At 48.4% G+C, this 27337-nt stretch overlaps 1 protein-coding gene across 1 annotated transcript; it reads left to right on the top strand.

Moving 5' to 3' along the window:
* Window positions 1-4311: 4311 nt before the first annotated feature.
* LOC118584499 (chymotrypsinogen B-like) lies at window positions 4312-9347 on the top strand. The gene is made up of 7 exons (XM_036188787.1): window positions 4312-4377; window positions 6929-7032; window positions 7117-7196; window positions 7300-7378; window positions 7581-7761; window positions 8578-8711; window positions 9123-9347. The coding sequence occupies exons 1-7, from the start codon at window positions 4326-4328 to the stop codon at window positions 9282-9284; spliced, it is 792 nt and encodes a 263-aa protein (XP_036044680.1). The 5' UTR covers window positions 4312-4325; the 3' UTR covers window positions 9285-9347.
* Window positions 9348-27337: the final 17990 nt, after the last annotated feature.

Raw genomic sequence — 27337 nt, 5'->3', positions numbered from 1 at the left:
AAGTCTTAATATTTTTTGTTTTGTTTTGGGTCATTCTTGGTAATCAAACTAGGGCCTTGTGCATTTCAGCCAAGCACACTGGCCCTGCTCTATACCTCTGTCACTCCCTTAACTTTGGGGGAGCAGGATGGTGCTGGAGATCAAACCCAGATTTTTATGCACGGTAGGCAAAAGCTCTGGTGCTGAGCTACACCCTAGCCCAAATATTAGAAATTTTACCTACAGAATAGATAACTAATTGGATGCCCGTGAAAGAGCAATTACAAGAGGCTAGGCTGTAGTTCAGCACTTTTAGCGCCGCAGAGGTCTCTCTCCTCACACATGGGACTAAAATACTTATGACAGAACAAGCTCAGCCCATTTCGCCTTTCTAGGACCTTCTACCTTTCTTCAGGTGGAGACTAGTAAGGTGGCAGCCTTCACAGGGCTGTTGGGGCTCAGATTCACCAACAGAGTTGACCCCTTGATCTTGGACTTGAAATATCCAGAGCAGGGGGTAAATACATGTATATGAATGATTGCATGCATATACGTGCACCATGTGTGTGCCTGGAGCCTGCAGGGGTCAGAAGAGGGATCCCCTGGAACTGAAGTTACAATTGTGAGCTGCCATGTGGGTGCTGGGAACTGAACCCCGGGTATTCTGAAGAGCAACAGTGCCTTCAACCACTGAGCCATCTCTCCTGCCCCAAGAAAGCATCATTTGGAGAGTCACAGCAGAATAGATGGAGGAGAGTTTCATCAAAGCTATTTTCACAGAGGTGGGTGGGGCTTAGGAAAGCCAGCAAAGGCTGGTGACATACACAGGAGCTACCTACAGTAGGCACACTCCTCATACCGAAGGAACAAGGACAGCAGTAATTACAGAACCCAGAGAGAATGGATGGGAGAGAGAGGCAGCGCCACAGCCCCTCTGGTAGAAGCCACACAATAAATCCCTATTTCCCCTCAGGCAAGCCAGAGAGACTCACCCAGCATCTGGTTGAAGCCTTTTGCCAGCTGAGAGTCAAGAATCTAGCATACCGAACTCCGAAGAAGTTGCCTACAGAGACAGTATTCCGTTTCACACGGGGTGTTTCACACGAGGATGTTGAAACAGCAGTGTCGTGCTGAGGCCATGCACATACGGCCCCATATCGACCTTCTCCCTTCCCAGCAGCAAACTTGGAATTTCCTGGGAATCTCAGAAATGACTGCAGAACGAAAAGGAGAAGAAAGAAAACCCCATTGATTGTAAAAAGACGTGTCCTAAGTCCCTTTGGCAACTCTTGTGACCCACAGCTTTATCTTAGATTGCAATCCTGTCCATGGTACCCTATAATCTTTTTGGTACCCTGTAATCTTTTTTATTAAAAAAGAAAGAAAAAGAGAGGTAGAGAGGAGAGAGACCCCCGACGGTGCTTTAGGATGTAACGTAGAGCCAACTGGGCCACACAAACTCTTGTTCTCCTGTCTGGAGCCACACAGCTTTGTCCACGAGTCTGGGATGAGTTTGGCTTTCACAGAAGCTGGAGGAGACCGTGATCTGGAACTGCTCCTGTCCTCTACTCTGGAAAAGTCCCCTCGGCAAGGGAAGTCCAAATGGCCTGGCCACCTGCTCGGAAAGGCTGACAAGAGGAGTGTAGCTCTTGGTAGGATTCAGTAAATCAGCCCGACCTGGAGCTGGAGCAAGGGTTCCTCACATCACAGTGGCCAAGGGTCACAGTGCTGGGCTGCTACCCAGCTGCTGTCACAGGGAAAAGCCTAAGTGGCAGCTAGGGAGAGCTACTGGCCCAGGGCTCAGGATCTGCAGGCCACTCCCTGAGAGGCCTGGCTGTGCTCTAGCTGCCAGAGCTCCTACTGTCCTGGAGGGACATCTGCTCACACTGAACCAAACCGATTCAAATGAACAGCTTTGCTTCAGCAACCCTAGTGACGTGAGTCCTTTTGACTCAGACTCAATTCTGCTCCTGCTTTTTGGCCTTGACGACCAAAGGGCCCCAGGGCCTGAGATGAAGACTCAGCTTTCTGTAGTTTCTGCCTGCCTAACTTCCTTCCTTTCTACATTGTTCTTTAGACGTGTAGTCCAGGCTAGCCTTTAAACATTGTATTTATTTTATTCCTCTCTCTCTCTCTCTCTCTCTGGCTGTGGCTGTGTGTAAGCATGTGCACATATATGTGTTCTTGGAGGGCAGAGGAAGGCATCAGATCCCCTAGAGTTGGGGCTACTGGTGGGTGTGAGCCACCAGACACAGGTACCAGGAACCAAACTCTGGTCTTTTGGGAGAACATCAAGTGCTCTTAACTGCTGAGTCATCTCTCCAGTCCCTTAAAGAATAGTTTAAAAGCCTTACCTAGGGGGCTGAAGAGATGGATCAGCAGTTAAGAGCCATGGCTGCTCTATCAGAGGACCCGGGTTCAATTCCCAGTACATACATGGCATGGCATAATTGCATCTAACACCAGTCTCAAGGGGATCTGAGACCTTCATCCAGACATATATTCAGGAAAAACATGAATGCACATGATATACAAATGATTTTTAGAAAATCGTAGGGCTCTCCCACCCCTAGGCTGTCCTCACATTGTGCAGGCCTCTGCCTCTGCAGTGCTGGGATGGCAGGAATGTGTCACTGGAGCTGCCCTGGGGGCTGTCACTGCGGGGACAGTGAGGATGTGCAGGACCCTCCAACAGCTGCAGTCCCACCCCAGGATCCTCACTTTGTCCCTATCATCATTGCTTCAGATTCTCACTGCTTTAGTGTGCCCCCATCTCTGGCTTCTCCGTGTGCTCTGGAGCCTCAGGCTGGAACAGTGCCTGGCCACAGGACGGAGGGACTGCACGCATACTGTTGAGAAGACATTCATCCCATGTGCCCTTCACACCTGCCTCAGTTCCCATCTGCAGCAATGGAAAGAGCTTGTTCTCTGTGTAATGTGTGCAGAAATACAGCCTCATTGTACAGAAACAGTGCTCTGGGCTAGTGAGATGGCTCCATGGGTAAAGGCACTTGCCACCAACCAGGACCATCTGAATTCCATTCCTGGGACCCACATGATGGAAAGAGAGAACTGACTCTTAGAAGTTGTCCTTTGACCTCCTCGTATACACCATGCCACGCATGCGTGCGGCCCCCCTAAGTAAAGAAATGGCGTTTTTAAAAGCGTGTGTTTGTGTTTTACCTCTGTGTCTACCTATGCCCCACACGCATGCAGTGCTCAAAGCGGCCAGAAGATGGCGGTGGATCACCTGGAACTAGGGCTTCATACAGTTGTGAGCAGCCAGGTTGGTGCTAGGACTCCAACCTGGGTCCTCTGCAAGAGCAGCCAGTGCTCTTAATGCCCTGGCCATTACTCTAGTGCAGTAACCATGTCCTCGTGGAAAGAAACTAAACTTTATCCAAAGACAAAGACTCTCTTCTTCTTCCTCTTCTTCCTCTTCCCCTTCATTTTTTTCTTCTAGACAGGCTCTCAAGTAGCCTAGGCTAGCCTAGAACTTGCTGTGTAGCTGAGAGTGACTTGAACTGCTGACTCTCCTGCCTTCACCTCTGCAATGCTTAGATTATAGTCTACATCAGCAGTGTATAACATGGAGGGGATTGAACCCAGGGCTTCATGTGTGTGAGGCAGTCGCTCCCAGCCCCAGGACTAATTCCACAGGAGGAATTCATTAGCTGCTGTGAATGACCACAGGAGGGAATCCCCCATCACAGACACACTGGGGTGATGTCCTATTGCCTAGACTGTCTGCCCCTCCTCTCCACACTCAGACTGTTTGATGGCACTGGGGACAAGGGGAGCCCTGGATAATCTGCACTGGCCACGTAACCCTTTGTTTCAAATGAGTGACCCACATTTGTGGTCATGGGCCAGCCACCCTCTCTGAGGCCTCCCAATCACCAGCTTCTTTGAATCTGCCCCGGGACTGCCTTCACTTCAGAGCTAGGGGCCTCCCTGTGTCATGGGGATGGGCACCGAGTCTGCTAGCCCCACTCTCAGAAAGAATGCACTAGTAGGGTTCTGAGGGCATTGCTCCCGGTCCAGCTGGAGTCTTACCCACAGTGCCTTGGGGATGCTGGGCACCACCAAGGCTCATGGGCTCATGGGTATTGTTCCGTCAGGGCAGCTGTCCTTTTCCCATGGGCTGGGCATGGCAGGCTAAGAGCCAAGCTCGACTGTGATAAGCGGCCTGGCCCCCACTCTGTCCAAGGTCTCTGGATGGCAGGGAGGGTGGCTCTTGGGCCTTCCAAGTTGGCTAGGGTCACGGAGACTGGGCGGAGCTGGAGGACCCTAGGGGACATAAAAGAGTCTCACACTAGGCAAGCCTCACTTCTCTGACCAGCACCATGGCATTCCTTTGGCTCCTGTCCTGCTTTGCCCTTGTGGGGGCCACCTTTGGTAAGTGCTGGGGCTCAGGTCCCATCACAGGGGAAGTTCATCCTGCCTCCATCTCCCAAGTGCCAGATAACAAGGGGCTTTGTACTGAAAGAGCTGATCCTCCACCTTTCCTGCTTGAACCAGGACCAGAACACTGAAACCTCAGTGAGGACTTTCAGGGCCCTCATGTCCTGCTCAGGGCCCAGCAGTGGGCTGTAGAGCCAGATGTGGCTGAGGTGGGGTTCTGTGGCACAGCAGGAGTCAGATGCTCTTCTGGGGGTCTTAGTTACCATGCTGCCAAATGCTGAGCATTTTGTTTCCTTTCCCTCATTTGCTTTTTTTGTTTTGTCGTTTGAGAACGGGTCTCATTCTGTAGCCTAGGTTAGCCTAGAGTTTACTATGCAGTCCAGGCTGGTTCAAAGTTAGAGGGATCCTTTTGATTTTGTGTCCCAAGTACTTGGGTTAAAGACGATGCCAGCCACCACATCCACCTTTACACTTTGCTTTTCATTTATAAAACAAAGAAAATGACTAGTGAAAACAAAAAGGGAGAGATTGTCCAGAGGTGGTGGGTCCTGTGGTCCTAGCACTCGGAAATGATGCTTCCTGCAGAGACAGGTCTTATGTAGTTCATCCTGCCTCCATCTCCCAAGTGCCAGATTACAGGCATGCGCCATTACACTCAATTTCAGAAGACTCTCCACCCCTCCCCTTTGTTTTGTTTATGGTTTTAATTGCTGTTGCTTATTTTGTTCTGAAGCACCATCTCACCCTGTTGTTCAGTCTGCCAAGTCCTGGGCTCCAGCAATTCTCCTGCCTCAGCCTTCAGAGCAGTGTGACTATAGGCATTTACCACTACACCAGACTACTTTGTTTCTTTACGTGGGTGTCAGGGAACTGAACTGAGGTCATCATGCAAAAGTGAATGCTCTTATCCACTGAGCCATCTCCTCAGCCTCAGTAGTCCTGGCTGTACTGGACATCTGTAGACAACGCTGGCCTCAAACTCAAAGAGATCCCCCTGCCTCTGCCTCTCAGAGTTGGGATTAAAGGTGTGTGCCACCACCAGACCAAATACTCCTTTTTCAATGACAACCCAAAGCCGGGCGTTGGTGGTTCATGCCTCTAAGTGATAACCCAGATTCAGCCAAGCTTCCCTTTCCCCTCTCCCGCACCCTACTCTGAATCATTTCTCTTCAGGCTCATACAAACACGCTACATATTTGTACATCCATAAGCAAATATCCTTAAAATTACATAAACAGTATTTGACTCTGTCAGTTTTACAACATGCTCTTTTTCCACTCAGAACGTGGCAGATCAACCCGTGTTGCCATGGAGACCCAACTCACTCACTTAACTATACTCTGCTGTGAGAATACATCACTCTTAGTGCTCATTGTTGGGCTATTATAAAAATGGATTATCGTGACTTTGGGGGGTAGATCAGTCATCATCGAATGACCTTGTCCATTTCCCTGTCTCTGTGCACAAGACAGAGAGATGCTGGGCCTTGAGTCAGAGGACTCCAGAAGTGGTTAAGCTGGTCACAGGGTCACACTGCTCCAATGTACAGACAAACTGTGAAGCCCTGTGAAGATGTGATAGCCACTGTAGCAATTGTGTCCTGGCATGCCCAAGATGCCTGATGGCTCCCTCTTCTGTGACATGTTCTTTCATGGTGTAGAATCAAGTCCTCTCTCTCTCTCTCTCTCTCTCTCTGTCTCTCTGTCTCTGTCTCTCTGCCTCTCTCTCAATTTGAGACAGGGTGTTACATGTATCCCTGGCCGGCCTTGAACTCAGATCTCCCTGCCTGTCTCCTGAGTGTTCATATCAGAAGAGTATACCAGGACACCCGTACAAAGTCTAATTTTCTTTAAAAATTGAGAAACTGAGGTGGGCTATGGTGATGTGCCTCTTTAATCCCGGTACTGGGGAAGCAGAGGCTGGTGATCTCTGAGTTCAAACCCAGTCTGGTCCACAGAGTAACTTCCAGAAGAGCTAGGACTACACAGAGAAACCTTGTCTCAAAAAAACAAAACACAAGCCGGGTTGCGGTAGTGGTGGCGGAGGAGGAGGAGGCGGCGGATGTGGTGGGGGCGCATGCCTTTAATCCCAGGCAGAGACATGGGGATCTCTGAGGTCGAGGCCAGCCTAGTCTACCAAGTGAGTTCCAGGAAAGGTGCAAAGCTACACAGAGAAACCCTGTCTCGAAAAACACAACACAACACAACAAGCAAACAAACAAAACAAAAAAAATTAAAGAACCAAATTTCACATGATGATTAGTTACCGAAATAGGCAGGTTCCCCAGTAATGTCCAGCCTGGAGGTTGAGGAAGACAGTCTACTGGTCCAGCCTGTTTTCTGTACCTTTCCTGTGATATGTCTGGATAGGGCAGCTGTGCCTCTTTTCCTTCCTGGGAGGATAACTGGGTCAGGAGGCTGTATGTGAGGAAGCCGTGAGCCAAGATGTTAGAGGGGAGCCAGATGTTTCCAGGGGAGATGGCATGGTCTCAGTGGATCTGAGTTGGCTGAGGAGTTCTACATCATGACTATCCCTATCCCCCAAGGCTGTGGGGTCCCTGCCATCCAACCTGTGCTGACGGGTCTGTCCAGGATCGTCAATGGAGAGGATGCTATCCCTGGCTCCTGGCCCTGGCAGGTGTCCCTGCAGGTGAGAGCGGGATTCTGGGCGCCTGAAGGAACATTCTGGGGTGATGCCCAGGTGGGAGGCACTGACCTTCCTCTTCTTCCCCAGGACAAAACTGGCTTTCACTTCTGCGGGGGCTCCCTCATCAGTGAAGACTGGGTGGTCACTGCTGCCCACTGTGGGGTCTCGTGAGTCCCAGACTAGCTTGGGGTTCTCCTTCTAGCTTTATTTGGGCTTGGGGAGGGGACCAGACCCATTCTTCATCTTCACCCTATGTATCTCGATGCCTAGGACATCTCATGTGGTGGTTGCCGGCGAGTTTGACCAGGGCTCTGATGAGGAGAACGTCCAGGTTCTGAAGATCGCCAAGGTACATAGGCTGCTGCGAGGCTGAAGGGCTCAGCCCACAAGCTGGGGGGGTCAAGGCCAGGAGAGAAAGCCCCTGGCTGCTTGAAGGACAGAGCACAGTGGGGCTGGGGCTGGCCTTAGAACTCTTTCTGTTCTGTTCTGATGGAGCCAACAGGGACGCAGCTTGTCTTCCTAGGTCTCAGCTGAGCTTCTGGTCCCCACAGGTTTTCAAGAACCCCAAGTTCAATATATTCACTGTGGGCAATGACATCACCCTGCTGAAGCTGGCCACTCCTGCCCAGTTCTCTGACACCGTGTCTGCCGTGTGTTTGCCCAGTGCTGATGATGACTTCCCTGCTGGGACAATGTGTGCCACCACCGGCTGGGGCAAGACTAAGTACAACGGTGAGTGTGCTGTGGCCTGGTCCAGCAGAGGCTGTCCCCAAGGGTCAGGCTGCCTAGGCAGCAGGCTCTTCCAGGTGTGACCCCCATGATATCTTCCTTTTCTTTCCTTCCTTCCTTCCTTCCTTTGTCTAAACTTCAACATTAATACATTTTCCATTTCTTTTCCCTGTTTGTTTGTTTGAGCTGAGGATCGAACCCAGGGCCTTACACTTGCTAGGCAAGCGCTCTACAACTGAGCTAAACCCCAACCCCATTTTCCATTTCTTAATTTGAAATTTGTTAATTAAAGCTGGACATGGCCACACACTTTAATCCCAGCACTTGGGAGGCAGAGGCAGGCAGATCCTGTGAGTCCAGGCAGTCAGAGCTACATAATGAGACAATGTCTGGAAAAAAAATATATTAACTAGCAATCTATAAAGTTAACAATTAGTATGTGCCAGTGAAGGCCTAAGATTAAAACTCACCCAGCACAAACAAAGGATTGCTGATGGGGAAGGAAGCCCTCAGCCCAGCAGGGGTTCCTGTCCTCTCTGGCCCTAAACTGACTGTAAGTCTGTCCCATCATGGGTCTCTGGGACTCCAGCAGGGTGGGGGCCATGCTGGCTTGAAATCTAACATACCCACTTCCCATGGCCACAAGGTAGGGCTGGGCCTGGGCAGGGCAAGAACAATATGACAGCCGTGCTGGAGGCCCAGCCCTGCCTGTGGTGGAACCTGAAGCAGCTGCCCCACACATGCTTGGAAGGAGCAGTGGTGCTCTCCAGGCTGCTGGTGGACTTAGGGACCCTGACTCCATCCCCTCTGTCCCTGTAGCCCTCAAGACCCCTGAGAAGCTGCAGCAGGCAGCCCTGCCCATTGTGTCCACCGCTGAGTGCAAGGAGTTCTGGGGATCCAAGATCACCGATGTGATGATCTGCGCAGGCGCCAGTGGTGTCTCCTCCTGCATGGTACAGCCCCTGCCCCACCCACTCCCACACCTGCCTAGCCCTGGCCAGGCTGCTGGAGAGCACAGGCCCACAGTGCTCTGGTTCCCACCGCCCTCTGCCCTTCTCTACTGAACCTCATGCCTTCCCAGTGCCCGGAAAAGGATGAGCTGATGCCCACAGACACCCCTGGGAGGCACCTCTGCCCAGACTGGTGCTGTACCTCCCACAGGGTACCCAGCCTTGCTACCAGCTCTGTGAGCTGTGTGAGTCTCCTACTCACAGAGGGAGGCTTGATGTGTAGGTCCTTCCAGGAGTGCGTGAGCACAGCTGGGCTGTCCGTGAACCCCAAGGGCTTCCCTACACTTGCCCTTGGTCCCCACCAGGTCCAGGTATCCTTGTCAGGTTTGAAGACAAGTCCTTTTCTCTCTGCAGGGTGACTCTGGTGGCCCTCTGGTCTGCCAGAAGGATGGAGCCTGGACCCTGGCAGGCATTGTGTCCTGGGGCAGTGGCGTCTGCTCCACCTCCACTCCTGCCGTGTATGCCCGAGTCACAGCCCTCATGCCCTGGGTTCAGCAGATCTTGGAAGCCAACTGAATCCGTGGTTCTTGCCTCCCCTTCCAAGCATCTGCAATAAAATCGTCTAATTAGAACACTGACTGTCTGTGTGTCTTTGTGGTCAGGGACATGAGCCTGGATTTACCCCTGCCACCCACCAAGGAGACATATTACTGGTTCCTTTCTAGGTTACATATATACCCCGATGACCTCTCCTTCTTCCTTCTTCCTCCATTTAGAATTCCACTCGAGGTCATAACTCAGGCCACTACTATACTGGAACCAGCTAGACCCCAGTGTTCTCTGAAAGTAGTCCTTGGCCAGACTCTATCATCCACAGTCCTGGAGGATCAGTCACTTTTCGAGCCGTGACATCCTCACAGTGAACCTCGTGCTGGAGACACTTCTCTGCCTTTAGGCCCCTGTTCCCCACTGCCCAAGAATACACGTCCTCACAGCACCCTTCCTGCTTCAGACCCCATCCCTGCATCTGCCCCAGACTCTGTGAGCTCCTGGCCCTGGATGTTAACTGCCTCCCTGTCAGCTTCCTTCCTTGCTTCCTTGCTTCCTTGCTTCCTTCCTTCCTTGCTTCCTTCTTTCCTTCCTTCCTTCCTTCCTTCCTTCCTTGCTTCCTTCCTTCCTTCCTTGCTTCCTTCCTTCCTTCCTTGCTTCCTTCCTCCCTCCCTCCCTCCCTCCCTCCCTCCCTCCCTCCCTCCCTTCCTTTGTTCCTTCCTTCCTTCCTTTCTTTTGTTCATTTGTATTTCTTTGTTTTGTTTTTGTTTATTTTGATTTTCAAGACAGGTTTTCTCTGTGTAGCCTTGGCTGTCCTGGAACTGACTCTGTGGACCAGGCTGGCCTGGAACTCAGAGATCCACCTGTGTCTGCCTCCTGAGTGCTGGGGTTAAAGGCATGGGCCACCCCGCCTGGCTCCCATACTGTTGCCTCTCCTGGTCTACAGTATTTCCTGCCTTTGGGGAGTTTAGAGGCCGGATCCCCCTTGCTTCAGTCTCTGTCAGGTTGCTGATGGAGTAGGCCCTCCCTGGGTCAGGACAGCGGTGTCTCCTTGTGAGGATGCCTGACCTCATTAGCAATGCCTTACTGGAGAATTACAAGCTGGTATCTCGATCTTATCATTTCATTCTCATTTATTCTTCAATAGAGATGCTCCCTATCTGTCTCTTAAGGCCCCAGTGTTACTGTCCACACTGAGCACACTGGGTAAAGAGTTATTCCTTTACCAATTTTTTTCTTTTCTTTTCAAGACAGGGTTTCTCTGTGTAGCTTTGCACCTTTCCTGGAACTCACTTGATAGTCCAGTCTGGCCTCGAACTCACAGAGATCTGCCTGGCTCTCCCTCCCAAGTGCTGGGATTAAAGGCATGTGCCACCACCACCTGGCCTTCTTTACCAGTTTTTAAGCATTTTTTCCCATGCCAATTATAGAAGTTATTGTGTTCATTTAATGTGTGCATGTGCATGCATTTGTGGGCATGTGGAAATCAGGGGATGATTTACTGGGTTTGGTTCTCTCCTTCTACTGTCTGTAACCTGGGAATGGAACTCAGGTCTTCAGGCTTGGGAGGATGTGAGTCAATGGGCCATCTCACAGTCCACTTTATATATGTGTGTATATAATAATCTATATTAATTATATATACTTAATATTTCTTTTCTGTTTTATGTGTATGGGTCTTTTGCTAGTATGTCTGTACATTATGTGCATGCATGTCTGCAGAGGCCAGAACAGAGTGTCAGGTCCCCTGGGACTGAAGTTACAGACAGTTGTGAGCTGCCATGTGAGTGCTGGGAACTGAACTTGGAAAGAGCAGCCAGTGCTCTTAGCTGCTGGGCCATCTCTCCAGCCCCACTCTCTTGCAACAGTGACCAGTTAGCTATTGCATGTGGGCACATAAACAAGTTGAGGGTTCTGACCTATTGTCATTATTACTGAACCTTAAATATTCCCTCCTTGGCCAGCGGGAGCATCTTCAGTGGGTACTTTGGACACTTCAATATAGTCTTTTTTTGTTTCCTTGCTATATGTCATGAAACCAACCTCCCATCTGGGATTAAACAAAACAAAATAGGAGTCACTTCAGAGTCCAGGCTGTCTTTGAACTTGCAATCCTCCTGCCTTTTGCCTCCCAAGTGCTGGGAGCGGTGGGTTACAGGTGTGAGCCTTTTATTTTATTTTTCAGTAGTCACTCATAATTTTGGTTTATTCTTTTTTTAAGATTTATTTATTTATTATGTATACAGAAAAGGGCGCCAGATTTCACTAGAGATGGTTGTGAGCTACCATGTGGTTGCTGGGAATTGAACTCAGGACCTCTGGAAGAGCAGTCAGTGCTCTTAACCTCTGAGCCATCTCTCCAGCCCCCTTATTCTTTATTTTTAAGACAAGGTTTCTCTATAGACCAGGCTGGCCTCAATCTCGCAGAGATTTGCCTCTGTCTGCTCCCAAGGGCTGGGACTGAAGGTGTGCGCCACCATGCCCAACACACATAATTTTGAAGGATGTTTTGTCATAGCATGTTTGCAAGAAGTGTTTCCCTTCCCCCTGGTTTCTCTTATTTCTTGAGAGGCCAGGTTGAGAGAACAGCTTCCACTTTTTCTCCAAGGTCCTCTTGATGGGGGAGAAGTGAGAAATATTTAGATGAAAGGATAGAGGGGAGAGAGACAGAAACACAGCATAGCTCGGGAGGGCCTGGATCATTATCCACCGGCCCCTTCTGTCTCTTCTAAAGGGCCTTTTATAGGAATGCCAAGGGGTGGAGCCAAAGACCTCCCCTAGCACAGCCAAGTGCAGACCCTTCCAATCTCCTGGTAACCATGCATGCTTATGCAATCCTCTAATGCAGCTCTGCTGGGTAAAGCAAGCTCAGCTCTCACTAGGAACCTCTGTGGGCCTCCACAGGTCAGACATCTGAGAGCAAAGATAACAGAGGCAACCCGAGCAACCATCAGCAGAGGCAACCTGAGCATTCATTAGAGCTAAGACAATAGAGGCAACCTGAGGCCAGGTCACTGTTTGCCCAGGAAAGCATCCAGACCTGGTTAATCTGTCGCACAGTTAAATCTGCCTATCTTCTGGCCTTCTCCTGATGGTCTTCTATCTACCTGTCTGTCTGTACTGGGAATTGAATCTAAGGCCCACTGCCTGCTAGGTGAGCACTCTACTACTGAGCTGTGTCCTCGGCCCTCCCTGATACTTGTTTTGTTGGTTTGTTTTTTGAAGACATGGTCTCTCTTACTATGTAGTTCCAACTAGCCGGAAACTCACTGTGCAGACCAGCCTGGTCTAAAAGAGAGTTCCAGGACAGCTAGGACTGTAACACAGAGAAAGCCCTGTCTTGAAAGAAAAAAAAAAAACAAAAACAAAAACAAAAAACCCAAAAAACAAAAAACAAAAAACAAAAGAAAGAAAGGAAGGAAGGAAGAAAAGAAATAAATAGAATTTAAAACTTAAAACTTCCAAAAAGTTACTTGCTTTTAAAAATCTGTTTCAGAAAGTTTCTCAGCCATTCTCTTTCCAAACACTATGTGTCCTGTCTGCAGGGTGAGTCTGATGTCCCTCTGCTGCTGTAGGACTGTACTTATACATATTATAATGAGTTACATTTTGGCCATTAGGGACATTTTATCCTTGTGTCTAGAACCCATAAATGCTATTTTTAAAGATGGTCTATTTTGTTTTTTGTTTTTGAGACAGAGTTTTGGATGTATCCCAAGTTGGCTTCAAACTTTCTTTTTTTTTTTTTTTTTTCTCCGAGACAGGGTTTCTCTGTAGCTTTGGAGCCTGTCCTGGACTAGCTCTGTAGACCAGACTAGCCTCGAACTCACAGAGATCGGCCTGCCTCTGCCTCCCAAGTGCTGGGATTACAGGTGTGCGCCACCACCGCCCGGCTTGGCTTCAAACTTTTTTTTTTTTTTTTTCCGAGACAGGGTTTCTCTGTGTAGCTTTGTGCCTTTTCCTGGAACTCACTTGGTAGCCCAGGCCGGCCTCGAACTCACAGAGATCCTCTTGGCTCTGCCTCCCGAGTGCTGGGATTAAAGGTGTGTGCCACCACCGCCCAGCTTGGCTTCAAACTTTCTATGTAGCTGAGGGTGATGGTGGTGGTTTAAATGTAATTGGCCCCCATAATCTCATAGGGAGTGGCATTATTAGGGGGTGTGGCTTTGTTGGAGTGGGCAGGCCTTGTTGGAGGAAGTGTGTCACTGTGGGGGTGGGCTTTGAGCTTTCCTATGCTCAGTATACCGCCCAGTGTATCAGTTGACTTCCTGTTGCCTCTGAGTCAAGATGTGGGACTCTCAGCTCCTTCTTCAGCACCATGTCCATCTGCATGCTGCCATGCTCCTCACCATGATGATAATGAACTGAACCTCTGAAACTGTAAGTGAGCCCCCTCAATTAAGTGTTTTTCTTTATTAGAGTTGCCATAGTCATGGTGTTTCTTCATAGCAATAGAAATCCTAACTAAAACAAAGGCCCTGACTTTAAATATATATTTTATTTTATGAATTTATTTATGAATTTAAATATATATATTTTACCTATGAAAGTGCCGAGACCAGGGGCAAGTGAGCGTGGGTACTAGTGGAGATCAGAAGAGGGTCTCAAATCCCCCAAAACTGGAGTTCTAGGCAGTGGTTAGCCACTGGATGTGGGTGCTGGGAACCAAACTCAGTTCCTCTGCAAGAGCAGCAAGCACTCTGAACCTCTGAGTCACCTCTTCAGCCTGACCTTGAACATCTGCTTCACCTGCCTTCCCAGGACAGGCTTGTACCACCATGCTGGATGTATGTGGTGCTAGGCATGGAGCCCAGGGCTTCATGGGTGCTAGGCAGACACTACCAACTGAGCTACCAACCGGTCCCCAGGCTTGATGACACGCAGATGGGATTACATCACAGATCTTGGCACGAGTCCTAAATTCAACCACAGGCTCCTGAGAGAGAGGCTAGGATGACACCCAGAGACGAGTCGTGACAGAGGAGCAGAGGCTGCTGTGCTGCTCTGCCGGGCAGAAGATGGCTGAGAGGGTGAGCATGGAAGACACTACCTCCCTCACGCCTCTGACACTGTGGTCTCAGTGCAGTGAAATCCGAGATGAACTTCCAGGCTCCAGAAGGGTGAGAGGACTGCCCCCCCCCCCACAGACCGTACATTTTCTTTACCTATCCAACCAATGTAAACCCATCCGCTGTGTCCTTAGCTTTAGTTTTGTAATTTCCCACAGCTGGTTTTTTTTTTTTTCTGTGAAAACATTGTATTTTTTTATTTTTATATGTATGTGACTCTGTGTATTTTTTTAAACTTTCTTTTTTATTTATTCTTTGTATCTTTCACATCACACATCTCCATCCCATTCATTTCCCCATCCCTTTGTATCCATCCTCTGCCCTTGCAAGCTCCCCCTCAAAATAAAATAAAATACAATTTAAGAGGAAAAAGAAAAAAGAAAAATCAATCTCGTCATGGACGCTGTAATGTGACACAGTGATAAACCCTTTTTAAAAAAGATTTATTCATTTATTATGTATACAGTATTCTATCTACACATATTTCTGCAGGCCAGAAGAGGGCACCAGATCTCATTACAGATGGTTGTGAGCCACCATGTGGTTGCTGGGAATTGAACTCAGGACCTTTGGAAGAGCAAGCAGTGCTCTTAACCTCTGAGCCATCTCTCCAGCCTGATAAACCCTTTTATCTATATATCTTTATTTGCAAGTGTTTGTTGCAGAGTCCTTGGTCTGGTTGAGGCTTCTGGTTTCTGCTACACTATCGATGCTGGGCCCTCTATGGAGCTCCTCTTGGATATCCTGCTGTTGCCCTGTGTCATGGAGATCCTGCAGCTTTGGGCCTCTGGGACCGTCCCTGTCAGGGTTCCTGTTTGAGTCTTTTTGAGGCTGGAGGATGGCTCAGTGGTTAAAGTTCTTGCCTTTCAAGTATAAGGACTGCATTCTGGATGTCCAGAACCCACGTAAATGTCAAGTGTCAGAGGGAGCCCACCTGTGCTTCCAGTCTTGGAAAGCAGACAGGGGATCCCTGGGCTCTGACATCCTTCTGCCTAGGTTTGACTGAGAGACCCTGCCTCACCGAACAAGGTAGGAGAGGAGTGATTGAAGAGAATTCCCAACATCAGCCATGGGCCTCCACATGTCCATACACACATGCATGCATGCGCTTGTACACACACACACACACACACACACACAGAGAGAGAGAGAGAGAGAGAGAGAGAGAGAGAGAGAGAGAGAGAGAGAGAGAGAGAAAAGGAGAAAACATGTTCTCTCTCCATTATTTAAATGCCCTGTAGATATTTCTCTTGAGAGTTTGGATATTTGGTGCTACCTCACTGAATCAAGCCACTCCCCCACACCCCACCCCCCCCACGCACACCTGATATAGGGTTTCTCAGTGTAGTTTTGGTGCCTGTCCTGGATCCCGGATCTCACTCTGTAGCCCAGGCTGGCCTCGAACTCACGGAGATCCACCCGGCTCTGCCTCCTGCCTAGTTTTGTTTTGTTGTAGAGTTTTTTTTAAAGGTTTTATTTTATGTCCATGGGTATTTTGCCTGCATGTATACCTGGTGCCCCCAGAGACCAGAAGAATTCAGATTCCTTGGAACTTGAGTTACAGATGGTTGTGAGCTGCCATGTGGGTGCTGGGAGTTGAACCCAGGTCCTCTAGAAGAACAGCCAGTGGTCATAATCACCGGGCCATTTTCTAGACCTTTCTTTTCTTTCTTGAGACACATGCTCATATGTCCCAGGCTAGTCTCGAACTGCCTATGTAGCTGAGGATGCCCTTCAACTTCTGATCCTCTTGTCTCTGCTTCCCCAGTGCTGTGAAGATGATACAATCTGTGGCATTCTTGATGAGGCCTCTTCACCATGTTAAGGAAGTTTTCTCCTGGTCTTTCTTTGCTGAGTGCCTTTGATGATGAAATGAAGTTGGATTTGCCCAAGGCCCTTTCTGCATCAACTGAGGAGATGGTCATGTGACCCTCTTCCTTCATTTTCTTGACACGGTACATTACACTGACTGATTTTCTCATGTCAAATCACTCTTTGCACACTTGGGACAAACCCCACGTGCTCATGGTAGAGGATCCTTTGAACACACTATTGGATTCACTCAGGTAGTGTTTTCATCTATACCATGAGGAACATTTGCTCTGTATTTGCCTTCTCTTGTGATATAACATCGCTTTCCCAATTCATTTATGAATGCCCAGTTTACGGGATGGTGAAGATTAAACCTCATATTCTACCAACTGTGCTTCATCTCTGGGTGTGTGTGTGTGTGTGTGTGTGTGTGTGTGTGTGTGTGTGTGTGTGTTTATGCGCGCTCACGCGCACGCTCCTTCCTGAATATGGAGGACAAGGACACTTTTCCGGTGTTATCCTCCGTCACTCTCCACCTCATTTTATTTTGAGACATGACCTCTCACTGAACTGAAGCTTGCTGTTTCAGATGACAGGGTGACTGGCCAGCAAGCTCCCGGGAGCCCCGTGTCCCCCAAAGCTGGGATTCCAGGCACATACAGCCACACCCGACTTGTGCTTGGGTCCTGAGGATTTGAACTCTGGTCCTCTTGTTTTCACAGGCCTCTTAGCACTGAGCAATCTTCCCCGCTGCACCCCCCCCCCCCCCACCACATGCACTTTTTGATGGAGAACAAAGCGCGTCTCAGAAGTGTGCAGTCTGACAGTTCCCCTAACATGGCACACATTCATAGCACCAGGAGCCCCAGAGCTGCCCTGCCTATCAGCCCCCTCCCCCCAGCCTGTGGCAGTCACTGTTGGACTTTCACCCCACAGCTGCGACCCTCCAGCCTGACGCTGTCTCCCGTGCCTGAGGACACAGCGCTGGAGCATTCCCCAGCTCAAATCTGTGGTTTTGATTTTGAGATGGGATCTCACTGGGTTGCCCAGGCTGGTCTCAGTCTCCTAGTCACTTGTCCGTCTGCCTCAGGCCCTGAAAACTGGAACTGCAGGTTTACAGGATGCCAGCCCCCTCTTCTCCTCTGGGTCAGATTTCTGCAATCTGAGGGGTTTACCTCCATTCTTTCTTCAGATGGATATTTATAGCCCCTTTGATTTTATGTATGCTTCCTGGACTAGATACTGCATTTGTCCTGGTATCTTTCACATCACATGTCTTTGAGTATTTATTTCTCTTTCCTGCTTCTGTGAGTGTTCCTTAACCTGACCTAATTTACTAATTTCTTTGATGCATTAGTTTTATTATTAAGCTCATCTATTGCTGTTACTGCAATCACAACAGATTGTTTTTGTTGTTTGTTTGTTTTCTGAGACAGGGTTTCTCTGTATAGCCCTGGCTGTCCTGCAACTCGATCTGTACACCAGGCTGTCCTCAAACTCAGAGATCCACCTGCCTCTGCCTCCCGAGTGCTGGGATTAAAGGTGTACCCACCACAGCCCGGCTTGTTTGTCTGTTTTGAGACAAAGTTTCACTGTGGAATTTAGATCCTGAAACTCACTATGGAATCCCTTCTGTATTCAAATTTATGGCAACCCTCCTGATTCAGCCTTCTGAGTGCTGGGATTACAGGGCTGAGCTACCTACCATTCCCTTGTCAATATCTCTAGTTTGGATACCATTTCTACTGGATTCTTTAATGGTTTTATTTATTTGATATTGCTAACATCTTCTTTTGTTTACTGTGTTTAATTTGCTTGTTTTGAATCTTGTCCACATGCCCTGATGTTCCTGTTTCTAATGGAATCTGTAATCCCAATGAGTGGGTTTTCTTCTTGAGTATTTTCTTTGCTTGGTATTTAATTCTACTAGTGCTGGGGGAAGAAATCAGAGTCCCAAGATCAAGCAGAGAGAGTGAGGTGAGTCCTTTGAAAGGCCCCACGTTCCAGAACACAGGGACACACTCCCCTCCCCCAAGGATGTCTCTGAGTGGCATCCAGAGAAGACCAGGAGGGACAAGATGGGAACAAGGAGATCTTCCCATCATCCTTGGCTCCTCACTTGCGCCCGACCCCTGTACCCTGAGGAATGGAGAAGCTGTTGCAGGCAGGCACCTCTTGCCCACGGTGTCAGAGTGGGGAGAAACAGCAGGTTCTGGCCCTTTCTTTCCTATTTCATCCTTCCTCAGCCCGGCCTCAGCCTCTGCCACTGGCCTCAGCTGTGACTACTGCTCCTGGTCCATCTCTGCTTCCTCTCTGTGTCTCCCCTGGTCATTCTGGGCGAGTCAGCCATAGGCACACTAGCCTGGCCTGTTGGTGAGCATGGAGCTGGGCTCTTTTCTATTATTTCTTGGGGTTCTTCATAGTATTTTTTCTCTCTGCCTTGTAGAATACTAGATGTTCTGATGGTATGGAGTTGAAGCCAAGGCTGCCAGGATAACTGAATTCTTAAGGCTGTGATTTGGGGTGGAATGTGTGCAAAGAGGTCAAACAAAAGGAGAAAGGCTAAGAAGAAGAGCAAAACTTAAAATAGGGTACTCCAAAGATTGCTCTCAGGCCAGGGCACACCCTTAATTAAACAGCTCCCAGTGAGTTCAAGGCCAGTCTGCTCTATATACAGAATTCTAGACTAACCATGAGCTGTTAGAGTGAGTTCCTGTCTCAAAACCATGCTTGCTTGCTTGATTGATTAATTAATTAATTAATATCCAGGACTAGAGGTTGGAGATGTAGCTCAGTGGTGGGGTGCCTGTGTTGTGCCCTAGTCTTGAGACCCCCCCAAGCAAGACCACCACAGAGCCAATATCCAATGCAACTACAAAGGGGTTTATTAAAACAAGCAAGGCCACGCTTGGTCTGCATCCAACACTGGCTAGCCAGGTGAAGGAGGATGGCCCTGAGCTCTCAGAGTGAAGAGTTTTTTTTTTTTTGTTTTTTGTTTTTTGTTTTTTTTTTGGTTTTTCGAGACAGGGTTTCTCTGTGTAGCTTTGCACCTTTTCCTGGATCTCACTTGGTAGACCAGGCTGGCCTTGAAATCACAGAGATCTGCCTGGCTCTGCCTCCCGAGTGCTGGGATTAAAGGCGTGTGCCACCACCGCCTGGCCGAGTGAAGAGTTTTTAAAGGGAAAAACCACAAGCTAGGGGATACAAGCCTTTTGCATTTCAGGGCCATACTTCAGTTAACAGGAACATGTAGCCAAGAGAAGAACTACAGAAGACCAAACACATTTGGAGGCTCTCGCAGCACTATTGGAGACTTTGATGGCTTAAGCCTTTGTTTTAGCTTCATAACTATTTCTGGGCCAGCAGCCTACCCACCCTGGGGTGCAGGGGTCGCCTTGACCAGATCTTAGCTGGGTGTCTGTCTCTCTGGAACTTGGTTCTGCTTCTGCCTTAGTGCTGTTAGGGAAAATGGAGTGTGTCTTGCTCTCTCACCTGCCTAGCATGTGTGAGGTCCTGGCTGGGTTCTATTCCCAACAAAAACAGAGAAATTTAATATCCTATAGCCTCAGGCTGAGGCTGGGGAGAGAGCTCAGGAGTTAAGAGAATTTATTGTTCTTGCAGAGGACTTGAGTCCAAATCCTAGCACCTACATTGGATGGCTTCCAACTGCCTGTAACTTCAGCTCCAAGGGATATGACGCCCTCTTCTGGTTTCCTCGAGCACCTACACTCACATACACATACCTACACACACATACTTTTTTTGGTTGTTGTTGTTTGTTTGTTTGTTTGTTTTTCGAGACGGTTTCTCTGTGTAGTTTTGGTGCCTGTCCTGGATCTCCCTCTATAGACCAGGCTGGTCTTGAACTCAAAGGCCTGGCTCTGCCTCCCGAGTGCTGGGACTAAAGGTGGTAGCCACCACCGCCTGGCACATACACTTTAAAAAACTTCAACAGATGTGGTGGCGCACGCCTTTAATCCCAGCACTGGGGAGGCAGAGGCAGGTGGATCTCTGAGTTCGAGGCCAGCCTGGTCTACAGACTGAGTTCCTGGACAGCCAGGGATACACAAAGAAACCCTGTCTCAAACAAACAAGCAAACAAAAAGGAGTTCAATCTTCTTTTATTTTTTATTTTCTTTTATTATTTATTTATTTATTTATTTGGATTTTTCAAGACAGGGTCTCTCTGGATCCTAGCTGTCCTGGAACTCACTCTGTAGACCAGGCTGGCCTTGAACTCACAGAAATCTGCCTGCCTCTGCCTCCCAAGTCCTGGGATTAAAGATGTGCTGACCACCACCACCACCACCACCACCACCACCACCACCCAGCCTAAGGAGTGTAGTCTTAAAAATATTTTTTGCTTACTTTTTGATAATTTCATACAATGTATTTTGATCATATTTATCTCTTTCTCTCAGACCCCCAACTCCCACATCCTACCTCCAACAAGAGTGCAACTTTTTAAGAAAGTCCCAGCAACTCCAGAGGGGAGAGCTCTTGGACCCAAGAGTGAAGGACACATATCTTGTTGGAGAGCTTCTTATATACAAATAAATGTGAAGTGTAATTAATATAAAAAAGAACAGCAGCCAGGCGGTGGTGGCGCATGCCTGTAATCCCAGCACTCAGGAGGCAGAGGCAGGTGGATCTCTGTGAGTTTGAGGCCAGCCTGGTCTACAGACTGTCCAGGACAGGCTCCAAAGCTATAGAGAAACCCTGTCTCGAAAAACAAAACAAAACAAAACAAAAACCAGAACAGCAAACACAAACCTAGGTCCATTTTCCTCCTGCCAAGTCCCAATGTGCCTCTGGCGAGCCTGAACTCAGCAATTCTGAGATAGGTTTGCCACCTGGTGGTCAGTGTGAAAATTGCACGACCATTTTCTAACCCAGCTCTGTGCCCTACCAAAAAGAAATAGGTGAATTAATTTTAATAATGCATTTATTCCAATATATTCAAGTATTATCATTTAACATTAACACTTTGCATTTTATTTTTAAAATTATTACTATTATAATGTCTCATGAGAATTTACATTTACAACTTTATATGCTAAATTTTCTTCCATCCTTTCTTTCTTTTTTTTTTTTTTTTCCCGAGACAAGGTTTCTCTGTGTAACAGTCCTGGCTGTCCCAGAACACATTCTGTAGATCAGGTTGGCCTTGAACTCACAGAGATCTGCCTGTATCGGCCTCAAAAGTTCTGGGATTAAAGATGCACGCCACCACCGTCTGGCTTTACATGCTAAATTTTCATCAAATACACTTGTTGTATATTTAAATATTAAAAATTTTACAATCAAAAGGCAGACTCAAGCTGGGTGTGGTGTCTCATGTATGCAGTCCCAGCACTAGAGAAGCTGAGGCAGAGGGGATCGACTAGAGTTCAAGGGTAGCCTGGGGCTGGAGACGGCTCGGCAGTTGAGAGCAGGCTGCTTTCACCACACTGGGTTCAATTCCCTTGAGCACACACATGGAGACTCATGACTGTCTGTAACTCCGCCTCCAGGAGATCTCTTCTGAACCCGAGGTCAGCCTGGGCTATGCAATGCATCCCAACCTAGCTTGAGCTACAACGTGAAACTGTCTCAAAACAAGAAAGAAAAAAAAAGTAAAGAAAAACCAGATTAATATACCCAAATTAATCCAAATATACTCAACAACTAGGGGGGAAAACTACAAATACTGGATGTGGTGGTGCACACCTTTAATCCAGCATTTGAGAGGCAGAGGCAGGTGGATTTCTATGTGTTTGAGGCCAGCCTGGTCTAAATAGTAAGTTCCAGGACGGCCTGGTCTAAACAGTAAGTTCCAGGACAGCCAGGGCTATAGAGAGAGACCCTGTCTCAAAAAACAAAACAGAGAACAAATCAGTTAATTAGGGGCTGCTTTGACTGACGTGCCCACATTAGACAGGCTCAGCTCCCTGTGTCTCTCTCGTGAGTGACCTTGCTTTGTACCAGCTGAAATAAATACATACCGCCAGCAGGCTCGGCTCAGCCATCCAGCACCTGTATCCGTGTTCACGGTGGCGGCTGCACACAGCTGCTCCCCTCCGGGACTCCAGGATGCCGGCCTCACTGCATTTTTGTGGCAGGAGCCTTCAGCTGGCCGTTGTATCTGGGAACATACTCAGCTGAAGGACCTGGTCTTGGATGGGATCCCACCTCCCTTCTGCTCATCCAGCTTCTGTTGATCATTCTGTGCAGAGTTTAAAGGCCCGGGCCTCTCAGCTTCTCAACCGCAGACAATACCGAAGCCTGTCTAATTTCTTTTTGCCTCTCTCGGCTTCTGCTTCCACCCTCTCTCTTCCTCCCTTTTCCAGTTTGTAGCTTCAGGCTTCTGTGGTATGCTTCCTGCATGTCTCTGGCTGCTTCCTTTGAAATTCCAGCTGTGGTTGTGAGTCTCTGGAGGGGACTACACAAAGATGGTAAGATGGGATTGTGAGCTTGGCTGGCTCCAGGAATCCTCGCTGTTCGTGGGGAAGTGTTGGTAGCCCAAGCACAAGGTAGCAATGAGCTCATCAGAGTTTCCATTGCTGAACCACGGTAGGTTTTTATTTTGTTTGCTTTGTTTTCTGAGATGGGGGTCTCTGCCACAGGACTCAGAACGGCTTCCTGCCTCAGCCTGCAGAGTGCTAGGATTACAGGCTCTGGCACTATGCCCAGTGAGGATAGCACTCTGGTGGATTAGAACTCATTAGCAGGTTCTAAGTATCAGGAATTTGAGAAATATGGGGGACAGAGTAACCTATGAGGGTGGTGAAATTGTGTGGTTGTTGCTAAAGACACAAAAAAGCTTTGGAAAAGTCAAGAAGCTGAGTGTAATCAACAGACAATTTAAAATGACAAAAGGATGCATAAGGCTGGAGAGAAGGCTCAGAGAGAGATAAGGCTCTGGCAGAGGATCCAGGGTTCAGTTCCTGGCTCCCACATATCAACTTACAAACATCTGTAACTCCAGTTCCAGGGGATCCAACACCCTCTTCTGACCTCCCAGGGTACTTCATGCACATAGGCACAGACTTGCATGGAGTCAAAACACCATACACATAAAAATTTTAACAATTAAGGATGAAGTGTGAGGGCAGCTGAGAGGGTAGAGGTGTTTCATGGACCTGATGAGCTGATTTTGATCTCAGGATTGCACTTGGTCACAGTTCCTGGTTTGTCTTCTCTCCACAGGCTTGGATGGCTTACCCAAGGTGCATGCGATACAGATTTCTGGGCTGATGCAGCCTCAAGCCTCAGACCTTCAGGGTCCTCGAGTTCAGAGCGGTGGAAGCAGGCCCCTTTTCCCTCTCAGAGGCTACACTCACTTCTCCAGACACCCAAGGACATGCACACTGGCTCTGCATCTGTGTGCACCTAGTTCCAAGCTGTCCCGGTGTTTAGAGCTAGAAGGAAGGCCGAGAGACTATGTCCCGAGGGAACTGCAGGCTCTGATGAGTGTCAGAGCAGCTGACTGAGACCTGGTATAGGACAGAGCCTGACACACAAGACAGAGTTTATCCACTGGAGAATGCTATTTTAGGCCATGCTGTTTCACACTCTGGTCAGGCCCCTAGGGGATGGTACAAACATGCTTCCAGATGGTTCTTTGAAGCACGGGAAAGGCAATGGAACACACTAGGCAAGGCAGAAGTATTAGAATTATTGCTCAGGACGGAAGAGGGGCTGGAGACTCTGAGGTGGGTACGTGTCCCATGGAAGCACCACGAAGGTGCGTGCAGTCACCAAAGCATTAAGGGGTATGCTCATGAGAGGGACAGAATGACCTGGAGGAACAATGATTCCTTGCCCTTAACAACCTGACCAATCTCACTCTCTAGCTCACCCCACCTTATGGTTTTAAAATAGAAACTGAATTGGACCTGAGACCAGGCCTTTCAGAAGTTGTCCTGGCTTTGGTCCACTGATATCTCTCTTCCATTTTCATTGATGTAAGATTCCAGAAAGATCCCAGCAACAGTATATTAAAAACAGCTTTGCTTTTGACAGTCTCTGGGGTTTATAATAGTGTCGAAGATCTTATTTCCCACAGGGCTACTCTTAAGAACACTTGCTAGGCAAGCGCTCTACCACTGAGCTAAATCCCCAACCCCAATACTTTTTAAATGATGAATGCCTTTAATCCTACCCAGCAACTTGGGAGGCAGAAACAAGTGGATCTCTGTGAGTTCCAGGCCAGCCAGGCTAACATAGTGAGTTCTGGGATAACTGGGGTTGCACAGCGAAACTCAGTATCTAAATAAAATAAGCAATAACAAAATGTGCACTTGGGAAATAGATGCAGAGAGGAATGGTGACTTCATGTTGGTCTCACAACACTGTAAGACCTTGTAGCAACAGAAAGCTGTGGCCTCTCCCATTTGCCCTGCCTCCTCTGCTTCAATCAGACCTGGGCACTGTGTATGGCATAGGCACTCCGTCTTCCCCACTCCACTGCAATCTCCTGCCTATGAAGTCCACTCCAAACTAGAGGGTCGACTTTATTAGGCAGGAATATTTCTTGTAGTGTCCTAGAAAGTAATGGGCTTAATTAGGGCGGGTGAAAAACACCTCCCCAGAAGCGGCTGGGGCTCTTAGCAATGCGAGCTCTCCAGGCTCCCAGACCACAGACTAGAAAATAATGGGCATGGGGCTGAGCAGGGCACTTCAATTGTGTGTATGTGTGCATGCACATGGGGTGCAGGTACCCACAGAGGCCACAAGAGGGGATCAGGTCCCTTGGAGCTTGTGAGCTACCTGACATGGGTGCCAAGAACCAGACTCCTCTGGAAGATCAGCAAATGTTCTTAACCACTGAGCCATCTCTCCAGTCCTGTCTTAACTCTTTTTTTTTTTTTTCTTCGAGACAGGGTTTCTCCGTGTAGTTTTGGTGCCTGTCCTGGATCTTGCTCTGTAGACCAGTTGGCCTCAAACTCACAAAGACCTGCCTGCCTCTGCCTCCCGAGTGCTGGGATTAAAGGCATGTGCCATTGCCACAGCCCAGCCAGTCTTTTTTTTTTTTTTTTTAAAGATTTATTTATTTATTATACATAGTGTTCTGTCTGCATGTGTCCTTGCAGGCCAGAAGAGGGCACCAGATCTCATTACAGGTGGTTGTGAGCCACCATGTGGTTGAACTCAGGACCTCTGGAAGAGCAGTTGATGCTCTTAACCACTGAGCCATCTCTCCAGCCCCAGCCAGTCTTAAATCTTTTAGGTGTGCCTGATGCATGCTCAGTTCGAAAATTGCTGACCTTGGATAAAAACTGTTCCTATTTTCTCTAGTGCATTGTTGTGCAGTTGTATCAGTTGCTGGGAGTGTTACAATCTCCAATCCTACTTATGATTTGCTACCTGTAGTGTGCTCTCTTCCTTGAACTTTGCTATAGGCTTGTCTGCTCAAATGACCCCTCAGTCTGTCATCCTTTGGAATCCCTTTATGTTGGACAACACTGTCTTCAAGTTTAAGATGAATCATGCCTTCCCAGTCCACTGGCTGCATAGAATATTCTCATCCATATATAAAATGACTCTTGTTGTATATATAGTTTGGAATTTTTTTTAAAAATTGATAATTTAATATGGTTCAATTATAATTTTTTGAGGGCTGGCCTTGAACTCACAGACATCTGTTTGCCTCTGCCTCCCAAGTGCTGAGATTAAACGCATGTGCCAATACACCCAGCTTTATGAGGCAAGTTTTTAAAGCTTGGACAGTGCTTTGACCTGAAGTGGGTTTGGCTGGAGTTATCTGTATATGCAAGGAGGCTACTCCCAGGGGTAAATGTAAAGGGAAGACAGGCTTGTCCAAAGAAGTAGGGGCTATGCAGGTAGCCTTGCAGGAAGACGTCCAGGTAAGCTGCTGAGTAACTGGATAGACGATTCTGCCCTCAAAAGCCAATAGGTACTGAGAGTTTGCATGAATGGGAGCACAAAAGAAAGCATGTAAAGATGTAAAGGTATGGGATGGGTCAGGACCATCAGGCCTTGGATCATCTTATAAGATCCACTGATGATTGTGTTGTACAGAAGAGCCCAGCAGGCATCTTTAAAGAATGATGGTGCCTTCAAGGAAAGTGTTAGGGTCCTTCAGGGCAGTGTGATAGGGTATCTAGAATGGAGGTATCCCAGACTTTGCGCTAGAACTTAGCAAGTGGCCGGGCATGGTGGCACATGTCTTTAATGTTATAACAGGGCCTCTGAGGCCCTAGACAGCTCCAGGCCACTACAGGATAGACCTGGTGTCAGAAACGTCATGAGACTTGAAGTTTCAGAAAGCCTCAGCTGTAGAAGCTTAGGCATGATGTCCCCAGGAAAGGAAAAGGCAGCAAGGAAGGACCAGAAGAATGAATGAAAAGCTGTTTGATTAGCTAAGGTCATTAGGCTAAGAGGAGTGTAACGTGGTTTCCTTGGAGCTTGCCAGCAATACCAGTGAGGTAGTCTGGGGACTGGGCTAAACTGGGAAGGAGAGTCACTGTGGAAAAAGTCATTCCATCACTAAGGGATGTAATGTTGGCCCCTGTCACATCTGGAGTCACCTGAGGTTCATTCATAGAACTGGAGAGCTGTACAGCCTCAAGGCCCTGTCAGTCTTGAGATCAGGCGGGCTGCTTTCCTCACCCAGCTCCTTACAGAGAGGGACAACGGCAGGTCACTTGCACTGCTTTGGGTTTGACTTGAGTGTGACATTCATGGATGGAGCTGGCCTGAACATAGTGAGGGACATTCTGGCTTCCTGCAGCCCACCTTGTAGACTAGACATGGCCGCAGGAGAGGCTTGCAGCCCAGAGGCCTTGGGTACTCCTAGTGGACAAGGATGACAGGGAAGAGTCCTCAGACCCCAGGCTGGCTTCGTCCACTCAGATTTCCTAGGATGGGTAGGGCACAGGCAGCAGCTGCAGCCATGTACAGGGCCCACCTTGCAGCTGGATCCTTTCCCATTTGAAAGGTCTCCTCTTGGATATCAAAACCGTGAAGGCCGAGTCTAAAAAGTGAGGGGAGCCTTGGGTCCTGAGCCTAGTTTAGAAAGCTTTTGTCTACTGTTTGGAGAGGAAGCTTGTTTGGTTTATAAAACACAGAGCTGGGACAGCTTATTCCTGACTCTTGGGATGTAGATTCAGATACTTGTGCATGGCTGTAACTAGCCTAGATTTAAGGAGTGTAGGCTTCTTGGAAACTTGCTATGGATATCACTCTGTGTAAATA

Source organism: Onychomys torridus, chromosome 5 (genome assembly GCF_903995425.1).
Source record: "Onychomys torridus chromosome 5, mOncTor1.1, whole genome shotgun sequence".
Lineage (NCBI taxonomy): Eukaryota > Metazoa > Chordata > Mammalia > Rodentia > Cricetidae > Onychomys > Onychomys torridus.
Note: the sequence above shows the minus strand (reverse complement) of the source record. Positions and strands in the feature narration are given on the sequence as shown.